We start from the raw sequence: 27,832 nt of genomic DNA, 5'->3' as shown, positions 1-27,832 counted from the left end.
GTCACTGGGGACATGCCCATGGGGTCATGTTTTGTTTCCAACTACTTCCTGTCTGTTCCTCTCCACCATGAAGTGAGGCACTTTGATCACTCCACACCCCTCACCACGATGCTCTGCTACACCATACACCACCCAGAGGCCATGCAGCCAGGTGACCACGGACTGAAACCTTTGAAACCAGGAGCCAAACAAACTTTCTTCAAGTTGTTTGCTCGGGTATCTTCTGATGGCCACAAGAAGCGGTTCCACAACCTGATTTTTGTTCTTGCTCAGGAATTTTTTTGTGTGTTTAGCATTGAAGGAAACATCAAGTAACTCACCAGAGGGTGACACTTCTCTGCTTGTTCCAAGCATGAAATGACTGGTTCACAGTCAATCCCGTTTCCCCGAAATCCTTCCTTGCACTCACATTCATTCTGGAATTCCAAGAAGACAGGAGGGATTACTGAAGCAAGCACTCCCAGGCCTTGCACCCTATTACACTGGAAAGCAGACTCTGGAAACCATAGCCATTCACCCCTCCTAAAGAGCAGAGACTAGATTCCAGACATAGTCAATTGCACTTGGTCACCACACATTAACATTATGTTGCCCAATCACCGTCCTTTTTACTTTCTTTAAAAATTCTTGACTTCACAATAAAGAGAGCTCAGACTCAATGGCTATCACAATGCAAAAGCTGACCCTATATCTAGAGAGAAAGATTAAGAAAGCAATGGCTTATCCATGTACAAGCTAGCTTGAAGACACTCTGCTTAATTCAGATAATGCCTCCCCATTGAGTAGATGGATTCAAGGCATCACTCCTGCATAGACAACCCACAGCACACTACTCAGCAACTGATGCAGCTTCATGTAGCTAGTAAATGCCCCTTCTTCTTGAGGTCTTAGTCCCTTACTACAGTAGGCAGGGTGCAGGCTGTATCCAGCCCTCACTTACTCTATGGCGGAATCATGGTCCTTGTGTCTACAGCTAATCAATAAAGTATGATGATGACAGTGATGTGGTAAAATGAGAAAAATTTCATGTTCATGACAGACAGTGAACCAAGAAAGCTGCAGTTGATTACCACAATGTAAAGGAAACTAACAACCTGGGCATAGAAGATGCAAGAAGGAAAAAATACATCAGCTCATAATTAATTTCCCATTTTATTTCCCCATCTGTTTTCCATGAAAATGAAATATCTTGACATTTAAAACATGATTTTAAAAGAATTTCTTTAGTTGAGTTAAACAGAACAGGATTATCATGGAACCACTAATGAATCTAAAGAAAGACAGAAGTCCATTAAAAGATAACAAGAAGGATCTAATCTTAACAAACTGGAAAAGAAGAGGCACAAGCTTTGTGGAGCCACTGGCTGGTGAGGTGCTTCCGGGAATGAACTACTGTTTAGAGGGAGTGCGTGGGCTTAGGATGTTCATTAAGAATGCTCTTTCAGAAGTGGGACACTGCTGGGCCTTGAGGGGTGACAAGCCAACTGGGGAAGGCATTTAAACTGAAGAGAAATGTCAGGAGACATGAACAGAGGTGAGGAACAATGTCCGACTGTAGGAGGGCTGTTTAGGATGGATTTTGGAAGTATATATACACCCAAGTGGGGGTTGATACAAGACCTTTCAGTTGGGGGAAGAAGTGAATAGAACTTCCATTGTATGAATTTTGTCTTTAACAATATCACCTGCTCTATGAGCTTTATAAGGCAAGTGTGTATATTTTATATATACGTGTACAATTTTTTTTTTTGGTTTTTCGAGACAGGGTTTCTCTGTGTAGCTTTGCGCCTTTCCTGGAACTCACTTGGTAGACCAGGATGGCCTCAAACTCACAGAGATTCGCCTGCCTCTGCCTCCCGAGTGCTGGGATTAAAGGTGTGCACCACCACCGCCCGGCTCGTGTACAATATTTTATACCCAACAAGAAACTCAAGCACACCTTGTGCATGGTAGAACCCAAGATCATTAGCTAGAGGTTGAATTTCCTCCATCTGCTGTTGGAACAGCATCTCCATGTCCTCAACCCTAATACTTCTTCATATATTTGATATATTTGTCTCTTTAAAGCAATATTCACAGAAATTAAAGTTAGTATCCATTTGGTGTGTCTAAAACCTTTCAAACCAACTGCAACCAAGTGAAGGCAATCCTAGATGGGGTTTACTTAATTTCTTAAATACGTCGTGCAGACCCTCTTTTTTTTCCATCTCCCCTCAGGGCACTTAACATCTGTTTGTAGGAAGAGGATATAGATGCTGTAGATACAGAAGTGTGTTCTTCAACCCTGAATTCATATGTTAAAGTCCTGTAGTACCCTAGAACATGATCTTATTTAGAAATAGGGTAGTTATTGTGCAATTATTTAAGATGAGGTCATCTTGGAGTTGTGTGGACCCTGAATCTAATGTGACTAGCATCCATGTGAAAACATGCAAACAGGAGATGCATACATAGAGAGAATGCCACAGGAATGTGAAGTCAGAGGTCAGGTGATGTGTCTCTACCAAAGATGGCCAGCAGACCACCCCAGGCTAGGGGAGGGGCAAGGGCCAGGCTCGCCCAGGATCCCTGAGAAGGAGGAACCAGCTGACTTTGATCTCAGGCCTCCAGATCACAAGACAATGTTTGTGGTTGCCCAGTTTGTGACACGTTTGTCATGGGAAAGCCTAGAAAACGAATCGAGACACCAAGACATTTTCGTTTCTTTTCTCAAACACAGCCTGGTAACACAAATGAACCAAAGTTGCAATCATTTACTAAGTGCTTGGTAAGGCATAAGTCTGCAGCAGGCCCTTCTGTGGTTAGACGCCCGAGGGCTCATTTGAAAGCTCATTTGCTCTAGACCCATGAGCAGGCTATGCTGTCAGAGAGATCAGAAGGGTAAATAGGACAGTCGCCACTAGACACCATGGTGTGACAGGCAGGCCGTGTACTCATTCTGCATGGGTTTAAAACGTTTGTCACTCGTGTGGGTCTATCCCCTTACATGAGATCATTTCTCTAGGGTGACTTGTGGGCCTTTGTCCTAGTCACTGATTATTCCCCCCACCCAACTCAGTGATTCACAAGGAGAGTCAGACAGATGCGAGACTGTGTGAATGCTTATGTAAACATCTGCTATATTTTGTTTGCCAGTATCTGCTTGCTCTTTCTAGAAAATGGTTTTGGGGACACCACTATTCCCTCTTCTGGTTTATATAACAAAACAGGGCTATATCCTTCAGCCCAGGTTCCCAGTAGAGAGCTTAAGATTGAGTTTGTCCCTGCCTGCACAGACCCTGGCCATAGGGCCTGAAATCTGCAATTATATACATGGGCTGATGGGAATGAAGAGGACCATTTTAGGGAGACCAGCTCCCTCTTTTTCCCCCAGGGTACTCTTGAGGAGTGAGAAGTGAGAAGTATGTAGATAGAACTATAGAGGAGAGAGACAGTTAGAAACACAGGATAGCTACAGAGGGCCTGGATCAAAACCCACCAGCCTTTTCTGTCTCTACTAAAGGGCTTTTAAAGGAATGGAGCAAAAGACACCACCACCACCCCCCCCAGCACAGCCAAGTGCAGACCATCCCAGACATCTGGTGACCATGCACGTGGTCAAGCCATCCCCTAATGCAGCCCTGCTGTGTAAAGCCAGCTCAGATCTCACTAGGAAGCTTCTGTGGGCTACCACAGCCATGAAAGTGTTCAATCTGAGTCAACAAGAGAAAATGAATCCTGGGTTTTGGTGGAAATGATCACAAGATGAATCTACTGTGCCTGCAAGAGAGCAGGGGCAAGGCTGAAGCTGCTGGGGGCCATCTTACCTAGGAGACTGGGCAGAAGCTGGGGCCAGATGGACATCCTTTGTGTGGACTTCTGAGCCTTGCACTGTACCACACCCACACTGGCATCTGCATACAGTCTATAGTTGTGCAAGTCCAAACTTCTCCTTTTCTTTTAGAACTCCCCACCACTTTCATGGTTTTAAAGAGTTTTGGTAAAGCATACCTGATAAAACTTGCCATCGTAACCGTTTTCAATTGACAGTTCAGTGGTATTAACCACACTCACACTGCTGCTCTTCAACCAGCACTGACCTGGCTCCAGAACCTTACTCATCTCCACAACTGAAACCTCCGGCTCATGACTAACTCCTTCCCTGACACCAGGGCCTGCATTTCTACTCTCTCTCTTTATGAATGTGACTCTGCTAGAGACTTCATAAAAGGGGAACCGTTGTCCTCCAGGACCGCTACTGATTTAGTAGGTCTTCAAGTTCATCTAGGCTGTAGCATGGGTCAGAAATTCCTTCCTAAGGCTGACTGAGGCATTACATGTTGCTTCCAGTTTTATTAGTTTTGATCATGCTCTTAGCATCATGGTTATACAAATATCCCTTGGAGTCCCTGCTTTTAATTCTTTTGGGGCAGTTGAATTACTGGATCATACAGTAGTCCCATCTTTAATTTTCTGGAGAGCTGCTATTCCATTTTCCCTGGCCATGCCATTTTTCATTCTCACCAGGAATGCACAGGTAATTGGATTTTCTGTTACAACCGAAAGATCATAATCTAAATATATCCTTATACTTTCCCCACCCCAGTCGTCACTGCCTAAGAAGCACCCATTGTGGTCTGTGGTGGTTTGAATGAGAATGATCCTCATAGGCTCATATATCTGAATGCTTGGTTCTTAGCTGATGGAACTGTTTTGGGAAGGATTAGGAGATGTGGCCTTATTGGAGGAGGTGTGGCTTTGTTGGAAGAGGTGTGTCACTGGGGGTGGGCTTTGGAATTTCAAGAGCCCATGCCGGGCCCAGTCTCTCTCTCTTTCTCTCTGTGCTTCCAACTTGCAGATAAAATATAAGCTCTCAGCTACTTCTCCAGCACCATGCCTGCTGGCATGTCGCCATGCTCTCCACCATGATGGTCATGGACTAACCCTCTGAAACTATAAACAGCTCCCCAATTAAACGTTTTATTTTCTAAGTTGCCTTAGTTATGGCCTCTCTTCATAGCAATAGAACAGTGACTAAGACATGGTCTAAGTTACCAAGATATTAGCACAGTGAGCCCTCAGCACTATATGAACAGACATTGACCAGGAGGGACCTAGAAGGTTGCCTGGGCTGGCACTTAAAAACGTAATTTCAAGAGAGGCAAGCATTCTGGGTGGTATCCTGCATGTCCTTGGCTACACAGTCCCATTTACTTTCACCCTTTCTCCTGATCACCCTCACTACCTTTTAGCTACCTCAGGAGATCTCACTAGAAAGACCTTCAAAAAGACCCCTTTGATTGGTAGTGATGAGATCCTAAGGAGTCCCAATACTGTCTATCTAAGGGCCAGCCACCCATTTATCACCTCACGAGTGTTAGCCTTGAACTGCTTCCACAGGGGAGACATTCTGCCTCTGTTCCTGGAGCTGAGAAGAGGGAGGAGAAAGAACAGCATCTGAGATCCCTAGAGACCTCCTTCTTTGGCACTTTATCTAGGCCAGACCTCCATTTGTTGGGTGAATTCTGTCCTAGAGCAAATGAGGGGCATGATCGGATCTCAAGATCTGACCAAGCACCACTCAAGCCCTGTGTTGCCCCAGTTCCTAACCCATGCAAGGGAATGTGTCCTTTAAGGCTCATGAGGGAAGGCCTGAAGCCATCATAGGAAGCAAAGTTGGGCCTTATATGGTACCCAACCTCATGGGAAACATACATTTCTTAACAAAAGGACCTGGAGGTTTAACAAAGTCCAGCTTTAGAATACAAATGTGAGAAATTATGTCATTACTCAAAGGTGTGTGTGTGTGAGAGAAAGAGAGAGAGAGAGAGAGAGAGAGAGAGAGAGAGAGAGAGAGAGAGAGAGAGAGAGAGAGAGAGGATATATCCTGGTTCTTCCTCTGGGTCTTGTGTTCCCTTGATCTTATGGAACATGCTTAAACTATTTTGGGGGAGAAACGGGGGCAGGTGGAATGGATGGGAAGTGTGGACCTATCATTTCCATTCCCACAATCTTAATGTAGTTAATATCCTCTCCTCCGTCACTCTCTAACTCCCAGGCAGTTACCTCTGCCTCTTTTCATGAAATGAAGCCACCTAAATTTGGGTAACAAGCTACAGAGTGTTGTAGATACATGCACATGACCCATGGGGGTAGACTGAGGCATCTCTGAGTTCTGACTCAGTGAGTCATAGCGTGATTGATTTTCTGTGCCACAGAACAACATCACTAACCTTTCAGGCCTCAGTTCCTCTTCTGTATGGCTGCATCACCGTGATACCTATGTCACAGACTCATTATGATACCAACCCATCCTCCTGACCACAAACGAGGGCAAAAGCCAAAGTAACTTTGGACCAAAGTACCTCTGTGGTTGTGACAAAAAAAAAAAAATCACAACAGGAATCCTGTTTCCTCTTTTCTTTCTTCCCCAAGTCACCTACCTGCCCAGGGCCTACATATAAACAGGTGGCATTGTCATGGCAGCCGCCTGCGCTGGGCAGCAGGCAGTTGTTGATCTCCACACAGTCCCTTCCGTCCCCTGTCCATCCCTGCTGGCACACACAGACGTGTGGCCCTGTGCCAGTTTGGATGCACTCTGCCTGTAGGAGGAAGAAAAGCAAGACCTTTGAAATCACAGTCCCTCTTCATGGAGGTCCGTGTCAGAAAGGATCTGGAAGACTGTTCTAGAAGCACATATTTGCATGGAATGCAATGGAAACGATTGAAATGCTTATTCACATAAACATAATAAACCAACTGGGTGATTTTGAGAGCAAGGTTGCTTGGAGCTGGTCAGCTAAGGGCTACACCTCTCACTGCGCTGTGTTAGTGATTCAGCTAGAGACTGCTTCATTGACTGACAGAAGCAAAGGATCCTCTAAGACGGTGGTTCTCAACCTTCCCAATGCTGCGACCCTTTAACACAGTGCCTCATGTTGTGGTGATCCCCAACCATAACATTATTTTCTTTGCTATTTCTTAACTGTAATTTTGCTCCTGTTGTGAATCGTAATGTAAATATCTGATATGCAGGATATCTGATAATGTGACCCCTGTGAAAGGGTCATTTGACTCCAAAGGGGTTGTGACCCACAGGCTGAGAACTGCTGCCAGCACTGTGATTATCTCTAATTTACAGATGGGGAAACAGGTCACCAGCATCACCCAGCTACAGAGAGAAGCAGGATATCTAGGGCTCCATGATATTAGAGTGCAAGCTCCTAGACGCCACTACTCTTGATCTGGAGGTGTGATGGGCAATATTGTCAACTCGACAACATCTAGATTCACACAGGAAACAAACCTCAGGGCATGTCTGCAAGGGAGTTTCTAGATTAGGTTGAGATGAGAAGACCCAGCCCGAGTGTGGGTGGTACCATGTCATGGGGCTGAAGTCCTGGACAGAATAAAAGGGAGGGTGAGCTGAGCACCAGCAGGCCTCCCTGTCTTTTAACTGTGGATGAATGCGACCAGTTCCCTGGTATTCTGGGCGCCATGACTTACTCACCAAAGACTGTACTCTTGAACTGAGAGCCTAAACTAGCATTTCCTGCCTGAACTGCCTTCGAGAATTTTGTTATAGCCACAAGAAAAGTAGCACTATATAGGGAGACCATAGGAGGCCGAAGGCCCACAGGAAAGGAGGAGAGGTCAGAGGTCATTGAGGTGGGGGGCTCTGAAGTGGGTGGGGCTCAGCCAAGGGGAAAGCTGGTGGTCAGGGCCTGCAGTTGTGTCTAGATTTCATCCCCAGGCCCAGAGGTTAAGTGAAGGGGGTTAAGCCTCGGAGACATGATAGGATTTGCTTCAAACCACTCTGGCTGTATATACCCAGGGCAGTGCAAGAGGAAGCCAGGAGACCAACTGTCCAAGTGGGCAATGGATAAGGTCAGGTAATGGTAGCATATTTGAAAGATACTAGTACAAGTAGTGGCAGCCCCGGCCACACTAACAACAGCAAACTGTAAGCAAGTTTCCTAATCCCCCAGTCTGGGTTTCTCCTTGGGAGGACAGGGCTAACAATGTCTACCTCACTGGGCTGGTGCAGGGAGTGCATGGGAGCAGATACACTAGAGTCCTGCTTAGCTCTGAAGTTGTTATTCTCAACACCCATCTTCCCAAAGCCCCAGAATATCTGAATTTGGGGAGAGTCACGGAGGGCACCCACCAGATAGTCGTCTTTAAATTCAAAGTTTGGAGAGATGAATGCCACATGCTTTCTCTTATACTTGGATCTGCGATTATAATGTGTGTGTGTGTGTGTGTGTGTGTGTGTGTGTGTGTGTGTGTGTGTGTGTCTTAGTCTTTAAACTAGGAAGGGGACCATGAGATCCACCTCCAGGTTTTTTTAGTATTTATTAGTTGTACAAACTAATGGGTTTCATTATGACTTTCATACACCTTTATAATATATTTTGATCATCTTCAGTTCCCTAATATCATACCCGTCTCCTCCCTTCCACCTTCCCCTCCCTATATCTTCAGGCCATCCTCCTACTTGCATATATTATCTCTATTGTGGGAAGAGTGCTGGAAGAAGTTAATGGAGTCTCCGAGACAGGAAAGCCGAAGGGGGCTTGTGGGGTAGGAAGAGGACCGAGATAGGAGGGCAGGGAGATGGGCGGGGTTTCGGGGGAAGAGAAACAGGCACAAGGATGTATGAAAAGCCATAACAAAACCCAGTACTTTGTATGCTGTTTCAAACACTCGAATGCAAAATAAAATTTGAAGTTCAAACCTAAGTGCTTTGTGCATATGAAAAGTGATCAGGACCTGCTTTTTGGGGGTGTCTCTCCCTCAGGATTTCTTTAAAAAGTATTAGGTCATAAAGTGGACTCCCAAATGACCGTGCTCACAGCATGTAGGGTGATGGCTCTGGTGCCATCTGGCCTGGGTTTGCCAGGAAACAGAAACCTAAACCATTTCTCAGAAGCTCTCAGGGCTGGTTGAACGCTCCCGACTGCAACCATCTGAACGGGCACCCTGCTAAGCACCGGGCTGTCCCAGCCCGAGCTGCCTCCCCATCATATACCCACATAAAACCCAACAAGCTTTTGTAGCTGTCACTGTCTTCCACTATCCAAGGCAGCATGCGGAGTTATTTGTTTCCATTCATGAACTGCTTTTAGCTCCGCGGAGTGACTTTCTTTGGTGGTGTCTTGCTGTGTTGCTTATAAGGAAAAAGTAAACAAAATAAGGTGAAACAAAGCCCAGGGCACTTGGCTATGAGCAACGACACTCACATTTTGACTACAGCCTCCTCTGGAGGTTGATCCCGTGCAAGGGTCCTTCTTAGAACAGAGAATTCCGTCCCCTTCATAGCCCTCGTTGCAGACACAGCTGGGAAGAAGAGAATGCACACCATCAGCCCAAGATACCTAGCACTGGCCAGGCAGGTACGTGTAGCCAGCTAGGGAGGAGCCACAAGTGCCTGGGCATAGTGGTCAGCTCTGTGCAGGGAGCCTGGGCGCAGCATGGGTGGATGGTTTGGGGGTCTGAAGTCAGGGCTGAGTGGGAATCCAAGCCCTACCTTAGCCATTGTGTGGCCTATCCTAGTCTCCTCACAGCTGGGACACTATCTTCCCATTTGGAAAAATGGGTCTGATACTTGTGGGGAGCTTATCAGAATTCACTGGCACCATTAGGTGCAGAGGTGACAGATGGCCTGCTCTTACTAGACCTGAACTGGACTGTTTGTGACCTGCTCCATGCTAGGCTTTTCCTCTGCTTCAGCAGAGACAAAAATTGTCTGTGGCACAGGTCTGAAAATAATTGAACAAGTCAATTGGGTGAGACCCCTCTTCTCTTCTCTGGTCCTTCACATACCCCCCCCCCCCAAGGTAGACAGAGAGATAGAGAGACAGACAGACAGACAGACAGACACACACACACACACACACACACACACACACACACATTTATACTCAAGTGTACCTCCTGTGAGATGACAGTTTCTGGTCTCACTCTCCTTTCATACATTCCTTCCAAAATATTTTACCATAGTACTTTTGCTGTTTAATGTGGGCCATTTACTCATTCATTAATTGGTTCATTCAATATCTATTGAATGACCTGTGACAGATGCTGGGATACCACATGGCTTCCATCAAACTTCCAGGACCCCTGAAACTCCAGCAACACGTGCTTAAAAAAACTATAGACTTCTTATCCAGGGTCAAATTTCCTAGAGGAAGTAGATTTATCTGGTGTCCACACAAAGAGAGAGTTTGATTTGTTCCAACACAGTCTCTGAGCTGCTGAGATCTTGTGGAACATGCAGACGGTCCACTATTTTACTCATAGGTGATTTTGGCATACACACTGGCACTGATGTGGTTCGAAGTTCCTTAGGCATACACATCATGTAACCACAGGAAAGACGCAGTCTCTGCCCTCACCCAGCCTGCTCTCTTCAGGGTCAAAGCCCTCCCAGCCCCCCAAACAAGAAAGTAACTTCAAATACAAATTAAGAAATCTTGTTAGAACAAGGCTGGCATTCCAGACATCCTCTGCTTCCTCCAGGGTATTTGAGGTGGTTACCACCTTCAAACCAGAGGGGAGCAAGCATTCTGAGGGTATTTGCTACCCACTAAAACTATTGAAGCTTTTACACAGTTAAGGAAATGAAAGGTAGTCCTCCCACATCCAACTTCATGCCAAATGCCCGCTACAGGGAAGCTGCTATTAACACCGTTTGGAAGTAAAGAACCCTTCAAAGCATGGACAATTCATTGCTTCATTCTGTAATGGTTACATTGATTGACAGTTTCATCAGACATAGACTCACCTATGAGATTAGCCTCTAGGAATGCCAGTGAGAGTTATGTGGATTAGGTTAGTCCCTAGGCACACCTGTGAGGGTCATCTAGATTAGGTTAGAGTTTGGGCACACCTGTGAGGGTCATCTAGATTAGGTTAGAATTTGGGCACACATGTGAGGGTCATCTAGATTAGGTTAGTCTGTGGGCACTCCTGTGAGGGTCATCTAGATTAGGTTAGTCTGTGGGCACTCCTGTGAGCGTCATCTAGATTAGGTTAGTCTGTGGTCACTCCTGTGAGGATCATCTAGATTAGGTTAGAATTTGGGCACACATGTGAGGGTCATCTAGATTAGGTTAGTCCCTGGGCACACCTGTGAGGGTCATCTAGACTAGGTTAGTCTTTGGTCACTCCTGTGAGGGTCATCTAGATTAGGTGAGTCTGTGGGCACACATGTGAGGGTCATCTAGATTAGGTTAGTCTATGGGCACACCTGTGAGGGTCATCTAGATTAGGTTAGTCTCTGGTCACTCCTGTGAGGGTCATCTAGATTAGGATAGTCCCTGGGCACACCTGTGAGGGTCATCTTGGGTCAATTGAGATGGGAAGTCCTACTCTGAGTATGGGCAGCATCATTTCATGACCCAGGGTCCAGACTGAATATAGAGAAACAAACTGAGCACAGACATTAATCTCTGTGTCCTGACTGCAGGTGCCAGGTGACCAACTGCCTCAAGTTTCTGCCACCATGATGTCCCTGCCACAACAGACTGGTCCTTGAATCTGTTCGTGTGTCAAAATAAACTGTCTAAAAATGCACCTTGTCAGGGTGTTTTGACACAGTAGCAAGACATGTAACTAACTTTTCCTCCGTTCCATTCCTTCCCTTCCTTGTTTTCTTTTTGACTTTTTTTTTAAAAAGATACAATATTTGTGTACACACACACACACACACACACACACACACACACACACATACCATGCATGCATCCTTAGCAACCAAAAGAGGGCGTTGGGTTCCCTGGAGCTGGAGCTGCAGGCATGGGCGCTGTAACAACTCAGATCCTCTGCGGGAGCAGCCGCTGCTCCTGTCTGCTCAACTGTCTCTCTCCCCCCACCGCTTCTGGATTTTTAACACAAGGTCTTGCTGTAGCCCAGGCTGGCCTAGAACATGCAGCAACCCTCTTGCTTTAGCACCCCGTGTGCTGGAACTGTAATATGCACACCCGTGGCCTTCCTTGTTTCTTTACGCGCGCTCACAATAAGGGTCCATCCAGGCTGGGACACCATGTTTTTACAGTGGGTTCTTTTAATTTCCGCCATTGTTCTATGAGGCAGGGCTCATCACGACTAACGAGGAAAGTGAAGCTTAAAGAGGTAAACTAACGTGCCGAAGGTCACGCAGCTGATGCCCTTCAAAGCAAGGAAAGCTACGATTTGTTTTCGGCTCAGTTTTAGCTTCGGCAAGAGCCACACTGTCAGCGGGGCAGAACACGCCCCACTTTATAAAGCGTTAGGTATGGGCTGGCTCCACCCACAGGTGGCACAGTAGCCTTGGGGTCACAGGTCACACACTTACCTGGCTGTCCCGCTGCTGTAGTCACAGGTGGCGTGGACGTGACAGAGCTGCACATAGGGCCCACAGGCTGCAGGCTGCCTGTCACAGAGCCTCCCGGTTGTGCCCTCTCCACACGTTCCTGGGAGGCAGGCGCCGTCACTGTCCACGCGGTTATCACATGCGCCATGCACACACAGACAGGCTGCAAGAGAGGGGGAGAGGGTGTTCAGGGCTTGGAGATTTCCACGGGAGCAGGGAACCACGGAGGATGGGGACTGTGCCCTCCCCAACCCACTGCTGTCCGTCAGAGCTGGGTTGAACTCAGGGTCACCAGCATTTCTCAGAGTGCCAACGGCAGCCTCGGAGAGCTGACTATCCCACCGGGAGGAGGATTATTGGTCCCCAGTGTGTCCTCTATGTATCTGTGTGTGGATGTGGAGAAGGAGGTGGTTTGTGATGTGGTCAAAGAAGCCAAGGAACCCAATTGTAGACTACTCTGTGGTTGGAGATGTTAGCTGAGAAGTTGCTCACATTTTGGAAATATTCTAGAATAAACAGATTTTTTTCTATTTGTAGAACTCCAGATAGGATCCTGTATTAGTTCTCTACTTTCATTCCCAGCAAAACCAGCGATAATTAGTGGCCGGTATCTGGGCCCTGACTTTATTCAAGGCCCTGGACTGGCTTTTCACCACCTCCCTAGTCACCCTCAGGCCCACAGAGTAAGCACATTCTACTTTCCAGATACATAGGCAGAGGCCCAGCGAGCAGAAGCAAACCCGATTTGCCCCCGAGTGCCCACACAGGGACCTGACCCTGTGCTGTTCAAGTTCACGTCTATCGCGACTGTGCGCATAGTGGGGTATGATATTAACCAGCACTTCCACAGCTCTGTCTTTCTCTTAAACTTCAGCTACTTACCCTGCTTTTCAGTATTGATATTTGAGGTTTTCAAAGTGAGGGCTTAGTTCAGTCAGAAAAGTGCTTGCTGTACTGCTGTGGGATGTCCTGTATGCTGCGAATATATGTTGCTTATGATTGATTGATAAATAAAATGCTGATTGGCCAGTAGCCAGGCAGGAAGGATAATGTAGGCGGGACAAGGAGAGAGGAGAAGGCGGGGTGGAAGAAGGCTGAGTCAGGAGATGCTGCCAGCTGCCACGAGGAGAAGCATGATGTTAAGATACCGGTAAGCCACGAGCCACGTGGCAATTTATAGATTAATAGAAATGGGTTAATTTAAGATATAAGAACAGATAGCAAGAAGCCTGCCACGGCTGTACAGTTTATAAGTAACATCAGTCTCTGTGCGTTTACTTGGGGGACGCTAGTGGGAGAGATTTGTCCCGACTGCTGGCAGGCCGGGACACAGGAAAACTTCAGCTACACTGCACAGGCAGGAGGACCCAGGTTTGATCCCCAGAACCCAGACATGGTGACATGTGCTTGTAATGCCAGTACCGGGGACACAGAGACAGGTAGGTCCCTGGGATCACTGGCTGATGAGAGACCTTATCTCAGAAAACAAGGTGGTAGGTCCCTGAGGAAAGACACCCAAGGGTGACCTCTGGCCTCCACATGTATATGTACATGTGTGCATGTACACCCCCATGCACACATACCCACATGAACATGCATACATGCACACACACACACACACACACACACACACACACACACACTGCACCTATGCATGGGGGTAGGGTAAAAAGGAGGGAGGGACAGGGGGCCTCTCAAAGGAAGGCTGCAAGGATTGGGGTTTGAATAATGCCCTAAATGAAGGGCTCTGGGCCTTGCCCCAGCTGGGATGGAGACAGAAACCAGTATAGACAGGTATTTGGAACCAATATTCAGAAAAGTGTGAACAACCTCAAAGGAAAGACTGGAAAACCATCTGGATTTTTTTTTTTAAAAAACTGTTACACCATCCTAAATAGCCAGGATGACTTCATTCACAAGGAGTAGGACTCCAGTGACCACAGACCCAAGATGAAGGGCAAAGCTGGCAGCCACCTCCTGATCTGAGCCTCCACATCCTGCTGGAGACCCAACGAATGCCAAGGTTGTTGGGCTTTGCAATAAATTCCTATTTTTGTCTTAGAAATCTTACTTGGTAAAAAGAACAACCGGCTAGGATGGAAGAGCACTGACCCCCGCTGTGTTCTGGGTTCCCAGTCAAATACTGTTAGCGAAGGAGGTTTGTTCATACTGGATGTGTCGGGTTAGTGGGGGTAGCGATAGATGGGACTTTGTTTATTGATTATCTAGTAGATGTAATCTCTGTGCTGAAAGCCCCCAGTTATGATCTGGCTTGATACTGTGAACAAGTTGTGAGGTATTCTGGGATTTTGTATCTGTGGCCCACAGACCAAAAATATTAAAAAAAATCCCTATGTCTATTCTAAACACATACATACCTTTTTCTTGTCATTATTGCCTAGAAAATATAGCATGGCAACTGTTCGTGTAGTGTTTATAGAGCATTTGTATGATAACTCACCTAGACGGGATTCGTGTGTGAAGATGTGAATAGGATCCAGGCAAACACTATGTCTTTTCATACTGAGGACTAGAGCAGCTGCAGAGTTCAGTGGCAATGAGGAGGGCTGGCACCAACCCCACCGATGCCCAGAAGACAACTCTACATTATCGTCATTTTCTAGGTGGAGATACTGTAACACTTTCTCAGGTCTCACAGCCGCTAAACTAGAAACGAGAATTTAACTTCTGGCTGGTCTGACTCCACAGGAAGCTCTTACCTATTCATCGTTATGTTCTAACTTTAGCTTAGGAACAGTCATCTGAAAATATATACAGTTAAACGTACATACAATGATGCCATTTGAAAGAACAACACATTTTCTGAGTGTGTAGGACCGAATTTGCATACGCCTACTGTGGAACTTTCTATACCTTCTACAGGCTTTGTGATACGTGTGCCACTGGGGTGTGATTACTGCTCTTAGAATAACAGGGAAAAACAGGAGGAGGTCACAACAGTAGCCAGTGTGCTTTCGGTATGTGCTATGTGCTAAGCATGTCCTAAGGAAAGCTGTTCACACGTAAGTTGTAATGAATTTATAAAGTACTTATTAGTACCATTGCCCTTATTTTATTTGCAATTTGAGGGTGCACTCATCCAAAGTCACAGTTCTTCAATGGAGCAACTGATGGGTAAGGATTATCGAAAGGGAGCAGATCTATTTCTCAAAATGGACTATTTATGTCTTCATGGACTTGGACAGTGATTTCTAAAGTGTAGTCGCTGGGTTGGCACTGCCCAAGAAAGCTGTTAAAAGTGTATTTTCTCAGACTCATCCCAGAGAGAACCAGAAACTCAGCACCTTGTGCCTGGCTGTCTCCACATGCTATCACTTGAGAAGCAGCACTTAATAAACCCACACTGTGATGACAACAACCTCAAGCAAAGTACACAAGACACCAGACCACATCATCAGCATGCTTAGTATGAGAGAGAGCCCGTGGAAGGGTGCTCTAGAAGCCCCACTTACTTCTGTTACACTGAGGTCCGTATCGGTTGGGGTCGGAGCAGAACTGACACTTGGAACCTTGGAAGCCATCCTCACAAAGGCAGGTCCCGTTGCCGCCGAGGCCATCTATGCACTAAGAGCAGAGGCAGCCCCGTGGGCCATTAGGACACATGTGACAGCCAAGGAGAAGCAGATGCTTTTGCTTCATGGCTTGAATTCAGGCTCAGTCCCACCGGAAGTGACGTTCGACTCCTTGTGGGAGGTGGAGTCATCTTGGTATCATGTAGGATGTAAAAAGAGTACCGGGCTTGGGGATCCTGACCTAGGATTTAGAACCTTAAAGGACAAAGTGCAAGGGTGTATTATGTAGCTGTTTCCTCAGAATTCCTACGTGGAGTGAGTCTCGGCACTGGGAAGGTTAACTAAATTTAGGAGCTTCAGGAAACTCACAAAACACAAGACCCAAAAAAGTCTAAACAGTTTTGACCCACAGGGAGCCTTACAGAGCTTCTGTGAGCACTGAACACTGGCTGGGGCTGGAGACTCTTCAGTGGGGCTGTCTGATAGACGGGCAAGCAGCTCAATGGTGGATGCAGCTTTTGCCAGTCACTACTAGTGCTGGGGCGGGCCTTTTCAGTGATGTGGCTGCTCAGTCACCCTTGCTTCTGGATGTAAACCCAGTGAACGCATTGGTTCATCAAGACAGACTCGTGTGACTTTTGTTTTTCCCCAGTACTCTATCTGGCGTGAATAGATCTGTTCATATCTCCTCGGAATAAGCCACACCACAAATGTGAAATGCGATCCTTCCTCCAACGCTTTTAGTGGGTGGCAGTAGGCAGACAGGCCTTCAGATAAGGCCTGGCCCTGTTCTCTTGACATTCCTGCTTGCTCAGTGTGTTCTTTCCCTTGTAAATCTCACTTGCTCTCCTACTGTGGTGGCTGGAAAGAAAATGGACCCCCAAGGGAGTGGCAATTCTAGGAGGTGTGGCCTTGTTGGAGGAAGTGTGTCACTGTGGGGGCGGGTCTTGAGGTCCCTTTTGCTCCATCTTCCCTCAGTGTGACTGTCATTCTACTTCCTATTGTCTCTGAGTCAAGATGAAAGACTCTCAGCTCCTGCACCACGTCTGCCTGCATGCCTCCATGCTCCCGCCATGATGGTAATGGACTGAACCTCTGAAACTGTAAGTGAGCCACCCCAATTAAGTGTTTCTTTATAAGAGTTGCCTTGGTCATGGTGTCTTTTCACGACAATGAAAACCTAACTAAGGCACCTACCTGCGTAGCCCTGGCAAGACCATGTTGGTATTGATTACCGCACACCAGAGTTGGGTGTGGCTACTTTCCCATAACCCCCAGGCCACAGGCACTACTGCTGGTCTCTTCTCACGCTTACTTTCTGTGTGAGACACCCCGTCCCCATGTTTCTTTCCATTTGTAAGAGCAGTAGTTTAGATGCGGATCTATTAAATTCCCAGATCTAGTTTTTCTTACATGAATCACAGTTTTCCTACATGAATTTACCTTCCTTTGTTTGGTCTTGGCCTCCGAATAGATGAGTTATGCTTTGGCTTTTACATTTCACTAGGTTCTGAAGTTGGGTTTAAAAACAACAACCAGTGGCCAATGCTATTATTATTTTGGAGTGCCATAAAAACCTTTGACATTAGGATCTTCCACAGGTTTGGAAAGTGAAGCCCAGAGAGTTTCGAGTCGTCCAAGATCTCATGGTGATCTATAGGGAGCAGAGACTAAGCCATGTTCCCCCTTTCTCCCATCCCCCGACCTAGGCTCCTTGGCTGCAGGTATCTCCTGTTTCGGCAACAGATCCAGTTCTTCTGATTGCTGGGAACGCTGGTGAACACTGTGCCACTCTTTGATTTAGGAGTTTTCAACACTGCTGTGTGACTTCAGAAAGGTCCGCACACATGAAAGAGTGTGAACCAGGGACTATACTCACATGCCCATTTCCAGAACACGGTTTCAAGAAGCCTCCTGGACACGGGTTGCAGTCAGGCCCGAAGAAGCCACTACAGCATTTTGGTATCTGGAAACAACACACATGTTGCCTTGGGGACCCCAAGGAGAGCACAAATTTCTCAGAAGAGAGGTGTTCTGATTTCCACTAGTGGGGTACAATACCATTCCTTCTTATGAGCTCCTTACCACTAACCTATTGAATATCTCTCATGTGGACATGAGAAAGAGGCAGATGAAGGCTGATGCTCATAGAGAATGTGTGGGAGTAGGGAAGAGTCAACATGAAAGAGAGACTAGAGAAATAATGGAGCTGGAGAACCATTCAGGGGTAGAGTGCTTGCCTAGCATTTGCAAAGCCCTGGGCTTGATTTCATGAACAAACAAATGAATAGAAAATAAAAGAACATTCCAGGGCGTGGTAAGTGCTAGGAAGACAAGTATTGGAATGGAGTGGTGCCAGATAGCGGTGGGGTTTGGAGGCCTGTTGGGTAGTGACAGGAGGGATTAGGTAGAGGAGCACTCGAAAGATGAGTCAGCCCCTGTGTATCTGGGTGGGCATTCTGAAGAGGGTACCAAATATGCATATTGTGAGGCAGAAATGAGGGTAAAATTCAGGTCAGAAGCTTGAATGGTGGCTCACACGTGGGTGTCAGGGGCACGGACTCTGTGTTAAGAGGCAGGGGGACTCAAGGTATGATTCAGGGAGGTAGCGGCCCAACTACACTCTGAAGTCTACCTTTTGACTCCCATTCAGGAAAATATCCTAAATTCCTGTAGGCCACTTGTGACCATGCAGACTTCAGAGCTCAACAGCACAGCTTGGAGCTTCACAAGTCTTGGTGTCCTGGATGGGACCCTCCTTACCTTCACGGTAGCATTACAGTATTGGGCACAGCCACTTTTCAGGTTCTGTGTTCTGCTTCTGTAGAAACATTTGCTTGTGAAGAGGGCCTGGAAGAAAGCCAGTGGGTAAAAGCACTGTTGTGTGTATTCTAGCGTGCCCTGGGCATCACACAACCTCTTCCTGTATCAGCCATTCTACTCTATGGCACCACTGGTACCAGAGCAAGGGCCATACCAGCACACTCAAGTTCAAATCAGACTGCCATCTTCATGAGGCCTCTTTCTTTGTTGGTAGAATACAGGCCAAGCTTTGAACAATCTGTGGCACAAGGATCTTTACACCTCCTCTCACGTTATGACAGACATTTCTAATCAATCACTTAACACTCTGATTGATTCTGCATGTGGTCTGGCTTCTCCCTCTGCTCTACAGCCAATCTTAAGTTCATGTGGACATTTTGGAGCTAGTAAGTATCGATCTCTTCTATGTGGAAAAATCCACCAACTGAAAAATATATCAATAGCCTGAGGCTCACTCTTAGACTCAGTGGTTGATTAAATACATCCTTCCATTCTTTAATCTTTTATGCCCATTGCAGTTAGCTATAACTCCCATTTATTGAAGACTTACAATGGGCATATGGTCCATCTGTTTGCCAATTCATGTGAATATTTTTTTCATGTTCTTTTCTAATACATATAGAAATAGATAGGCTAAGCCACTTTGCCTGGCTAACCCTGTTAAAATCTGGTCCAGAGACTATGTTTTTTTTTTTTTTTTTCAAGACAAGGTTTCTCTGTGTAGTTTTGGTGCCTATCCTGAATCTCACTCTGTAGACCAGGCTGGCCTCGAACTCACAGAGATCCACCTGGCTCTGCCTCCTGAGTGCTGGTATTAAAGGCGTGTGCCACCACCGCCCGGCCCAGAGACTATGTTTTATTGCTCGCTAACTTTAGTACCATGTGGCCTCTGTGGGTCTCAGCTGCCTCTTGTGACATGGGACAATGATGCTGATATCAAATCTCATCCCAAGAGTTTAGCTCCCAGCTTAAATTTTGTATTTGATACATCTTTGCATTGTTTATCCCCCTGTCTTAGGCTCTGCTGAAGAAGGGACCTTGCCAGGCCACAAGATCCTAAAATCTCATCCTCATAAATGCATCCTGAGATCGCGAGGGAAGGAATAGTTTAGGTAACCAGTGTGGATCGTGGGATCTCAGGAGCTTTCATGGTTCTTGTCCATTTCTTTTTCTCCCCCTCTTCCCTCCCTGTAGTTTGAGGCTAACTAAAGATGTCAGACTCACAGGCAGAATCCTGATTCTACCACATGTCAGCTTTGTATTCTTGCCTTGCTCCCCGCATCGAGAGGCAGTGATGCTGATGATGTATGTCTTTCCTAGGTTTGATGGTCAGTATTGATTGCTAAAGCCACAGGCTGTAGAATCCCCTAGAAGACACGCCCCTGGGTGTGCCTGTGTGGGCTCAGCTGGATGAACATAATTGAGGTGGGAAGCTGCATCCTGAACGGGGCAGCACCCACCATTCCATGCCTTTGGGTCTCAGACTACTCAACAAGGAGAAAGCTAGCTAGCTTCCTGACTGCAGATGCCGTGTGAGAAGCAGCCTCAGCTCTGCTTTCCCTTCCATGGTAAACTTTGTCCCCTTGAACTGTGAGCCAAAATGGACTGTCAGGGAGTTTTATCACAGCAACTGAAGAAGTAACTGTTGTTGGTTGTTTTTGCCCTTTACTCTTTTGGGCGGCCCACCAATCAGCTCCCAAATAAATCACCCACGGAGGCTTATTCTTAATTATAAATGCCCAGCCTTAGCTTGGCTTGTTTCTTGACAACTTTCTTAACTTTAAATTATTCCATCTACCTTTTGCCTTTGGACTTTTTCCTTTTCTTCTGTATATCTTATTTTCACTCTTACTCTGTGGCTGGCTGTGTGGCTGGCCCCTAGCGTCTTCCTCTCCTTGTTCTTTTGTTCCTTCTTCTTTTTTCTCCCAGATTTCTCCTCCTATTTATTCTCTCTGCCTGCCAGCCCCGCCTATTCTGTCTCCTGCCTTGCTATTGGCTGTTCAGCTCTTTATTAGACCATCAGGTGTTTTAGACGGGCACAGTGTCACAGCTTCACAGAGTTAAACAAAGGCAACAAGTAACTGATACTCCAGGGTTGCTGCATAGAGTGGATAGAACTATGTCTGTCATCCAGCTGTCACTGTGCTACCAACTTATTCTTCTCCTGTTTCCTGGTTAATAGTTTCCCCAAGGACTTGTGGGAAATGGCTTCATTAAGCACAACAAACATATGAGCATCCACCCCTACTTAAGGTTAATGGTTTGCTCTGTTAAGTATTTCCTACTAGGAGTGTATTAAAGATCTTGTCATTCTCAATAATGATGTAGTCTAACATTGAAAGAATCTGTTTGGGAAAGTCTTTCTTAAAAGACAGAAATTTCTGTCATCCTTCTTGTGCTAGAACACGTTGCCACATTGCTTTTTCCAGCAGAGTACTTGGTATATAATTACAAATTGCTGTATAATTGAATAATATATATATATAGGCCTGAGCTTCTTAAGGCAAAACCCAAACCAATACGATATCTTATTTGGTCCATAACCAAGCACTGTGTCTAACATATGATCAAACTTCAATAAACATGTGAAGAATTCAATTAAACATAAACAATTTAAAATAGTTTAGTGTAATTTCCTGATTTATTTATTTATATTATTTATATTATTTATTTATTTATATTATTTATTTATTTATTTATTTATTTATTAGGTTTTTCAAGACAGGGTTTCTCTGTGTAGCTTTGGAGCCTCTCCTGGAAGTTGCTCTGTAGCCCAGGCTGGCCTCGCACTCACAGAGATCCGCCTGCCTCTGCCTCCCGAGTGCTGGGATTAAAGGAATGTGCCATCATCGCCTGGCTATCTTTGCTCTTTTAATTAACACTTTTTTTTTATTCATGTGTATATGTGTCTGTATGTGAGCACACACGGAGGCCAGAGAAGGGTGTTGGATCCCCTGGGGCTGGAGGTACAAGCGGGTGTGAGCCACTTGATGTGGGTGCTGGAACTGAACTTATGACCTCTGGAATAGCAATCAGTGCTCTTAACCACAGAGCCATTTCTCCAGTCCCCGTTTTTATTCTTATTATTAAATATGCTTATGGGATATAGTGTGGTATTAAATGTCTAAGCTAATTAATGTCATTATTGCCTCATTTACTTATTATTTCTTTGTGGGGAGAACATTTAAAGTCTAGTCTTAGCATTTTGAAGTACACAGGGCATTAGACACTATTATATACAGTCCGGACACTGTGCCTAACCTGGGACTTATTTTTCTTGTCTCACCAAAAGTGTGCAACTTTTCCTGACTATTTCTTGTGTTCCTCCAGAATTATGATTGGGAAGAGCAGATACCAACACCGGGCTTTATTTAGGAGAGAGAAGTGGAGAGGAAGTTCTGAGAGAGGCTGTTCGCTCCTGGTTTTTACGAATTTAATTTGTACTAAACCCGTTGTCATCTACAGAGAAAGAAAATTAGAAGAGGTTAAACGATATAACCAGGGCCAGCTAGGGACCCAGCATGGATCTGTGGGGCCTCTTCCTCCCACTGCGGCTATGGAAGCCAGGGTTAAAGAAGGAAGCAGGCAGAGAAGATGAGAGGACAGAGTGGGCTTGCTCAGGCCGCTCAGGAAGCAGCCTTCTCACACTCACTGTGCGCTCAGAGTCAGCCGGACACTTGCTCCAACGTATCAGGGAACAGCCCACACAAGTGCCCTGAAAGAATGGTGGCAGTCAGCACAGGCACGCCCATGAGGGCCCCAGGGAGACAGCCTTCAGGAGTGCAGGCTTCCCTCCTTGTGAAGGGCGCTCCTTTGGACTCTCTCACTGTCCTTCCAGTTCCTCCCAGGGTGTAGGATTGAAGGGAATGCTGGATGAGAGTTGGGGAAGTTGAGTATGCCCCAAGCACCCCTTCTCTCTGGACAGAGCAGCCAGCAAACAGGCTGGGACATTCTGATCTCTCTGATGGAGAAGGAGAAGCACCTGCCCCGAGGGGACCCTTCAGTCGTTCCAGGGACTTAAGAGTAGACAAGGGTTACCGTCACCATTCCCATTCGCTTAGCGGCAATAAAGCTGAACAATAAAACTCAGCCTTCTTGTTCTTGCCTTTGCCTCCACTGGTTCTTAATTTGGGAAGGAAGAGACAAGATGGATGTCCTCAGATTGGTCCAGATCTGTTCTCTGACATCTCTGTATGGCTCGGTGACCATTTTCCAGCTGGTTTTGGTCAACTGGAGACACCAGCAGGTGTTTGTTGCAGGAAGAGAGCAAACCAAGGATCTCCTTCTTGCCTCCACACTGGTTGGCACACTGTCCCTACAGCTCTGGACTGGTTAGCACACTGCCAATAGCCCTCCATGTCCTCTTTTGCTTTTCCTGCTCTCACAGGCAACCATGTGCCTCACTCCCAGCCCTTTGGTCGTGGGTGGGATGGCTGCTGTGGTTGTGTATCCCCTCTTACTCAGCATCCACATGACGGTGCTCTTTTGAACCATCTAGGATAGGTTTTGTTTCCTGCAGGGACTTGACTTTAAAAAGTGCTATTTATTAAGCATCTAAAGTCCAAACATAACACGTCCAAAGGATGCCATGCTCTGAGTGTGTCCAAAAAGGAGATTTTAGGAAGTTTCAACTATTTCTGCTCTTTCTAGGCCTGAAAACATATTTTCCAGAGGACTCATTTGGACTCTGAAGATAGATATCCAACCCAAACTGTCCTGAACTGAGCAGAGCAGGAAGGGCTGGCTTTAAACCTAGAGGAAATAGTGAATGTTATGTAGTGGAGGAAGGATTTATTCTTAGACAGCTACCGCAAAGTTCTTCTCCCTATCAAACCACAATTCACTCCAGTTCACATCTCGAGTTTGTCCCTTAGATGAAGAACAAGCTTTTGAACAGCCAGAAGCAGAACATGGCCAGCAGGGTCCCTGTCCTACAAGCTTCTTTCTCTGAACAAACAGAGATGCCTGTGGTAGAGGGCTCTGAAGACCTCGTTAAATGACTGGATCCTATTATCTTCCTCGTTTTCGCAGGTCCCGATTTTCCTAACAGTTTCACATGTGGGTTAGGAGGGATGCCACTCTCTCTGTCTTAAGCCAGGCAACGTACCCGTGGTGATTATTTCCAAAAAAGGAACCAAACAGGTTGCTGCCAGGGGCTGGCTAGGAAAGTAAATGTTTCTTAAGAGTAAACCTTTCTTAAGACGGCCGATCAGAGTGGCATCATGTTCCCCAGATGGCATCTAGCTTTCAGAAGTTATGCTCGATAGCCTAAACAAACCAGTCCCAGTGTCAGTCAAGAGCTCTGGGAGCATTCTAAGCAGATTCTTGGCTATTCTTAGCCTCCAACAGGGGAGGACAGGAAGGGGGTATCCTGGCACATGCCTGGGATCCCAGCACTTGACAGCTGACTTAGGAAGTTTGTGGGTTCAGGGCCAGACTGGGCTCCATATTGAAATCCTGTTTCAAAAAGAAGAGGTGAAGAGAAGGAAGAAGAGGAGGAGGAGGAAGAGGAGGAGGAGGAGGAGGAGGAGGAGGAGGAGGAGGAGGAGGAGGAGGAGGTGGAGGAGGAGGTGGAGAAAGATTAAAGAGTAAAATTAGGTGTTTTTTCCCTTGTTCAGTGCCCATGTTCCAAAGATACTGTGAGATCAATCATTATGACTGAAATACCTTTCAAAGAAAGATCCAGAACTTTTACCACTGCAATTTGGGGTTTATAGTTCATAGTAAGTTAGAGATTGCCCATGGAGCGATACTGATATTAACAGTGCTTTGATTAAAACTGGCTGAGCCAAAATGGTTGATCCTGAGTTAGAAAAGGTCATTAGAGGGCACAGAAGCTCATGAAGAAGCAGAAAATCAGGTATTGGGAAAAAAATTATAGAAAGACGTAGAAAGATGAGTGATTCTCTAGGCCAGGGCAAAGAAAAGTTTATTTTCTGTTCCCCCGGAGAGAGTAAAGATGTGGCCTTGAGCAGGGTCTCTAGGTGGCAGGGGCAGAGGGAGAAAAAGGAAGGAGACCGATCCTGAACACCCCCCCCCCTGCAGGGGGGGACTCTGCTCAGATTCCACCTCTGTGACTGAGTAAGCAGAATGGCAACTTTCCTCAAGTGCGTGTTCCCCCCAAACCTCAGAATGTGACTTTGTTTGGAAATAGAATCTAGAGTTGTATTTGGGGTAGGGAGTCCCTAAATCCAATGGCAATTGTCCTTACAAATACAAGAGAAGACATATGGCAAGAAAGCCACAAGAAATAGGGGGTAGAGATGGGAGTGACGAGCTCTGAGACCAAGAGCACCCAGTGCTTCTGGAAACTGTCAGAAGCTCGGGAATTAGTGAAGTGGAAGCCATCGTGGGAACACTGAGAGCCCCTATTCAAAGAATAAAAGAGTCCTGGGATTTCAGAGCCCCCAAAGACAGCATGGCCTTGCTGACAATTTGATTTCAGATTTCTAGCATCCATAAATGTGATAGAATAAATGGCTGACATCTATGGTAATTTGTTATGGCCACACCAAGAACCCTGCACAACTTCAGGCCATCTCTGGTAGAAATCCCAGCAGAACCTTGGTTCACGGCTGACAGGACCACATGCCTTCTCGTAGAGATGCACCTTTAGGGGGTGGTTTCAGCCTTCTCAGAACTGTGAGCCCAGAGTGCTGCCTGCTTTCAATGGCTGTGCAAACCCCAATTTCCCAGATTTCCCAGGTTCCCTTACCAATATCATTTCTCTCTTGGTCTCATCACATCGATGGGGAAGAATTGGGACGATGGAGGGAGGAATGAGGACTCCGTTCAGTGTGTAAATTCGGCCATTTTGGGCAATGACCTCAGTTTCTTCCACGGCCGCGTCATTTGCCAGAATCTGTCCCTGAAATAAGCATGGACATCTTCCATTCTGATGGCAGGAGCTGGAGCAGTCCCCAGGCAGATGTGCCCAGTAAGAGCATCTCTAGAACCCCTCACTGTTCCTCGGTTTCTCCCTGGAGAGAAGGTTGCTAGTGGTGGGCTTTCCATCAGCAGACGATTGTCTGTGAACTGAATCCCTCCCTGGGCAAGGATGTCCCTGCGCACGCTGAGGTGGGACAGAGGTCTGTCTACTTCGGCTCCGTACAGCACTTGCTTATTTTACCTCCCAGTTCTCAATCGAAGATCCACCTAATCAATACATTTATTGACCCCAGGTAAACTCTGCTTTAAGCCCTGTGGATACATCAGACAACAAACAGACATGCTGCTGCTTAGCAGCTAGTGGAGGGAACAAAAAAAAAATGAGTGAATTCGCCAAGATTTCTGAGTTCTTCCTTTCCCACACCTGCTCAATGGCGACTTCATTCTTGCTGCCCAAGTCAAAAGCCTCAGAGTCATCCTCAGTCCTTACCACCCATCAAGTACATTGGCAAGGCACTCGGGAGGCAGAAGTGGGCAGATCTTTGTGAGTTCGAGGCCAGCCTGATCTACATGTTGAGTTCCAGGACAGCCAGGGCTACATAGTGAGACCCTGTCTCAACAAAACACACACACACACACACACACACACACACACACACACACACACACACACACACACTTGTGTGCACATTAAGTGTGTGCACTAGCAAATTTTGTTGGGTTTGTCTTCAAAATACATTTACAATTCAACTACTTCTTACCATGTCCCCTGCCATACTTGTGTAAGACACCATCATTATTCATTTTCTTTGTGTGTACACATATGTACATGGAGGCTAGAGGCCAGTCTTGAGTATTGTTCCTTAAATATTGTTTATCTTTTTTTTTTTTTAAAAATACATAGTCTTTCACTGGCCTAGAACTCATCAAGTAGGATAGACTGACTGGCCAGTGAGCCCCAGGAACCCACCTATCTCTGCCCTCTCCCCACAACTGGGGTTTTAAGTGTGTGCCACCACACTTGGGGTTTTTAATGTGGGTTCTGGGTTACATTTCAGGTCCTCAAGTTGGAGTGACAAGCGCTTTACCAACTGAGTTATCTCCTCAGTCCTCACTGCCATTTTCACTGGATTATTATAACCAAGTCTCTGGATCTGTCTCCCAAATTGTGTCTCATCAGATTGTCTGCTCTCACAATCCTCCAGAGCCTTCTGGTCTCACATGGGACCCAGTTTACCTCTCCATACCTTTGGTGTCTGACTCTTTTCCATCACCTCTTCCTGCTCCTGCCTTTATCTGGCCACACTGTCTTCTCATCCCTCAACTAGCTCAGCATGCTCCTTGCTGTGTATATTTGTTTTTGGCTGTTTCTTTCTCTAGAAACTTCTCTGCCCAGAGAGTCACAAGCTGAGACCTCTATTTCCTTCAAGTCTTTGTTCAGATAGTTTCCTCTTTGTGAGGACTTCTTGGAGCTTTATCTAAAACGCTAGTCCCCTGAAGGCAGAAGAGTGACTAAGAGTTGGGGGAAGAATTCTAAAGATAAGGGGGAGGAGGGATAAAAGGGGGGAATAGGGAATACAGAGTAGGACAAAGCATGGAAGATTTTCTTTCATATTCAGAATCTGGGTTTGAGTATATCTGAATATACACATACATATACAGGCATATGTGACTTAAAGACAGAAGAGGAGAGGAAGGAAACTATTGAGGGACTAGAGGGTAGGAGGAGGATATATACACGAGGTACAGTGATATACACACACATATATGTGTAAAAATGAAATGTTATAATGCATCCATTATTTTCTACATGAACAAGTAAACGTGAAGTCCCCTTCTGTCTTCTTAGTCCCATCTCCTGCTTTGTCTTTTTTCTCTCACTATGATAACCTTTTTTTCCTTAGTATCTTTATTGACTACCTTCCTACTTACTAGAATGGAAGTTCCATGCAACCAGAGACCTTTATCTGTTTGCTTTTGTGTTCTTCAGGACCTAGGACAATGCCTAGAACATCCTGGTACTCAGTAGATGTCTGCTGAATGGGTCAGGTCATCATCATCACCACCAACAATGGATGGTGTTGAATCAACAGGGGACAATTCTCTCTGCTCCCAGACCTATCTACCCCAGACAGTGAGGTTTTTTGAGTTTCTTAAGTAAACCATACATACTCCCTCCACCTCGGGTCTTCTCACATGCTCTCCTTGCACCCCAAACTCTCTTTTATTCATCTTGACAAACTCATTCTCCTCA

At 46.2% G+C, this 27,832-nt stretch overlaps 1 protein-coding gene across 1 annotated transcript in view; it reads right to left on the bottom strand.

Moving 5' to 3' along the window:
* The window catches only part of Stab2 (stabilin 2), a 169,046-nt gene that overhangs the window by 89,059 nt on the left and 52,155 nt on the right, over positions 1-27,832 (bottom strand). Inside the window, exons 18-26 of the mRNA XM_059245218.1 lie at positions 25,406-25,558; positions 22,343-22,405; positions 18,631-18,717; positions 17,747-17,833; positions 15,808-15,919; positions 12,317-12,497; positions 9,222-9,318; positions 6,423-6,581; positions 321-416 (exon numbers count right to left, since the gene is read on the bottom strand). Coding sequence (XP_059101201.1) covers positions 321-416; positions 6,423-6,581; positions 9,222-9,318; positions 12,317-12,497; positions 15,808-15,919; positions 17,747-17,833; positions 18,631-18,717; positions 22,343-22,405; positions 25,406-25,558 — 1,035 coding nt within the window. The remainder of the gene's footprint in view (positions 1-320; positions 417-6,422; positions 6,582-9,221; positions 9,319-12,316; positions 12,498-15,807; positions 15,920-17,746; positions 17,834-18,630; positions 18,718-22,342; positions 22,406-25,405; positions 25,559-27,832) is intronic.

The sequence above is a fragment of the Peromyscus eremicus genome, chromosome 18 (genome assembly GCF_949786415.1).
Source record: "Peromyscus eremicus chromosome 18, PerEre_H2_v1, whole genome shotgun sequence".
Lineage (NCBI taxonomy): Eukaryota > Metazoa > Chordata > Mammalia > Rodentia > Cricetidae > Peromyscus > Peromyscus eremicus.
The sequence above is the reverse complement of the archived record's forward strand: the minus strand, read 5'-3'. Positions and strand labels throughout refer to the sequence as shown.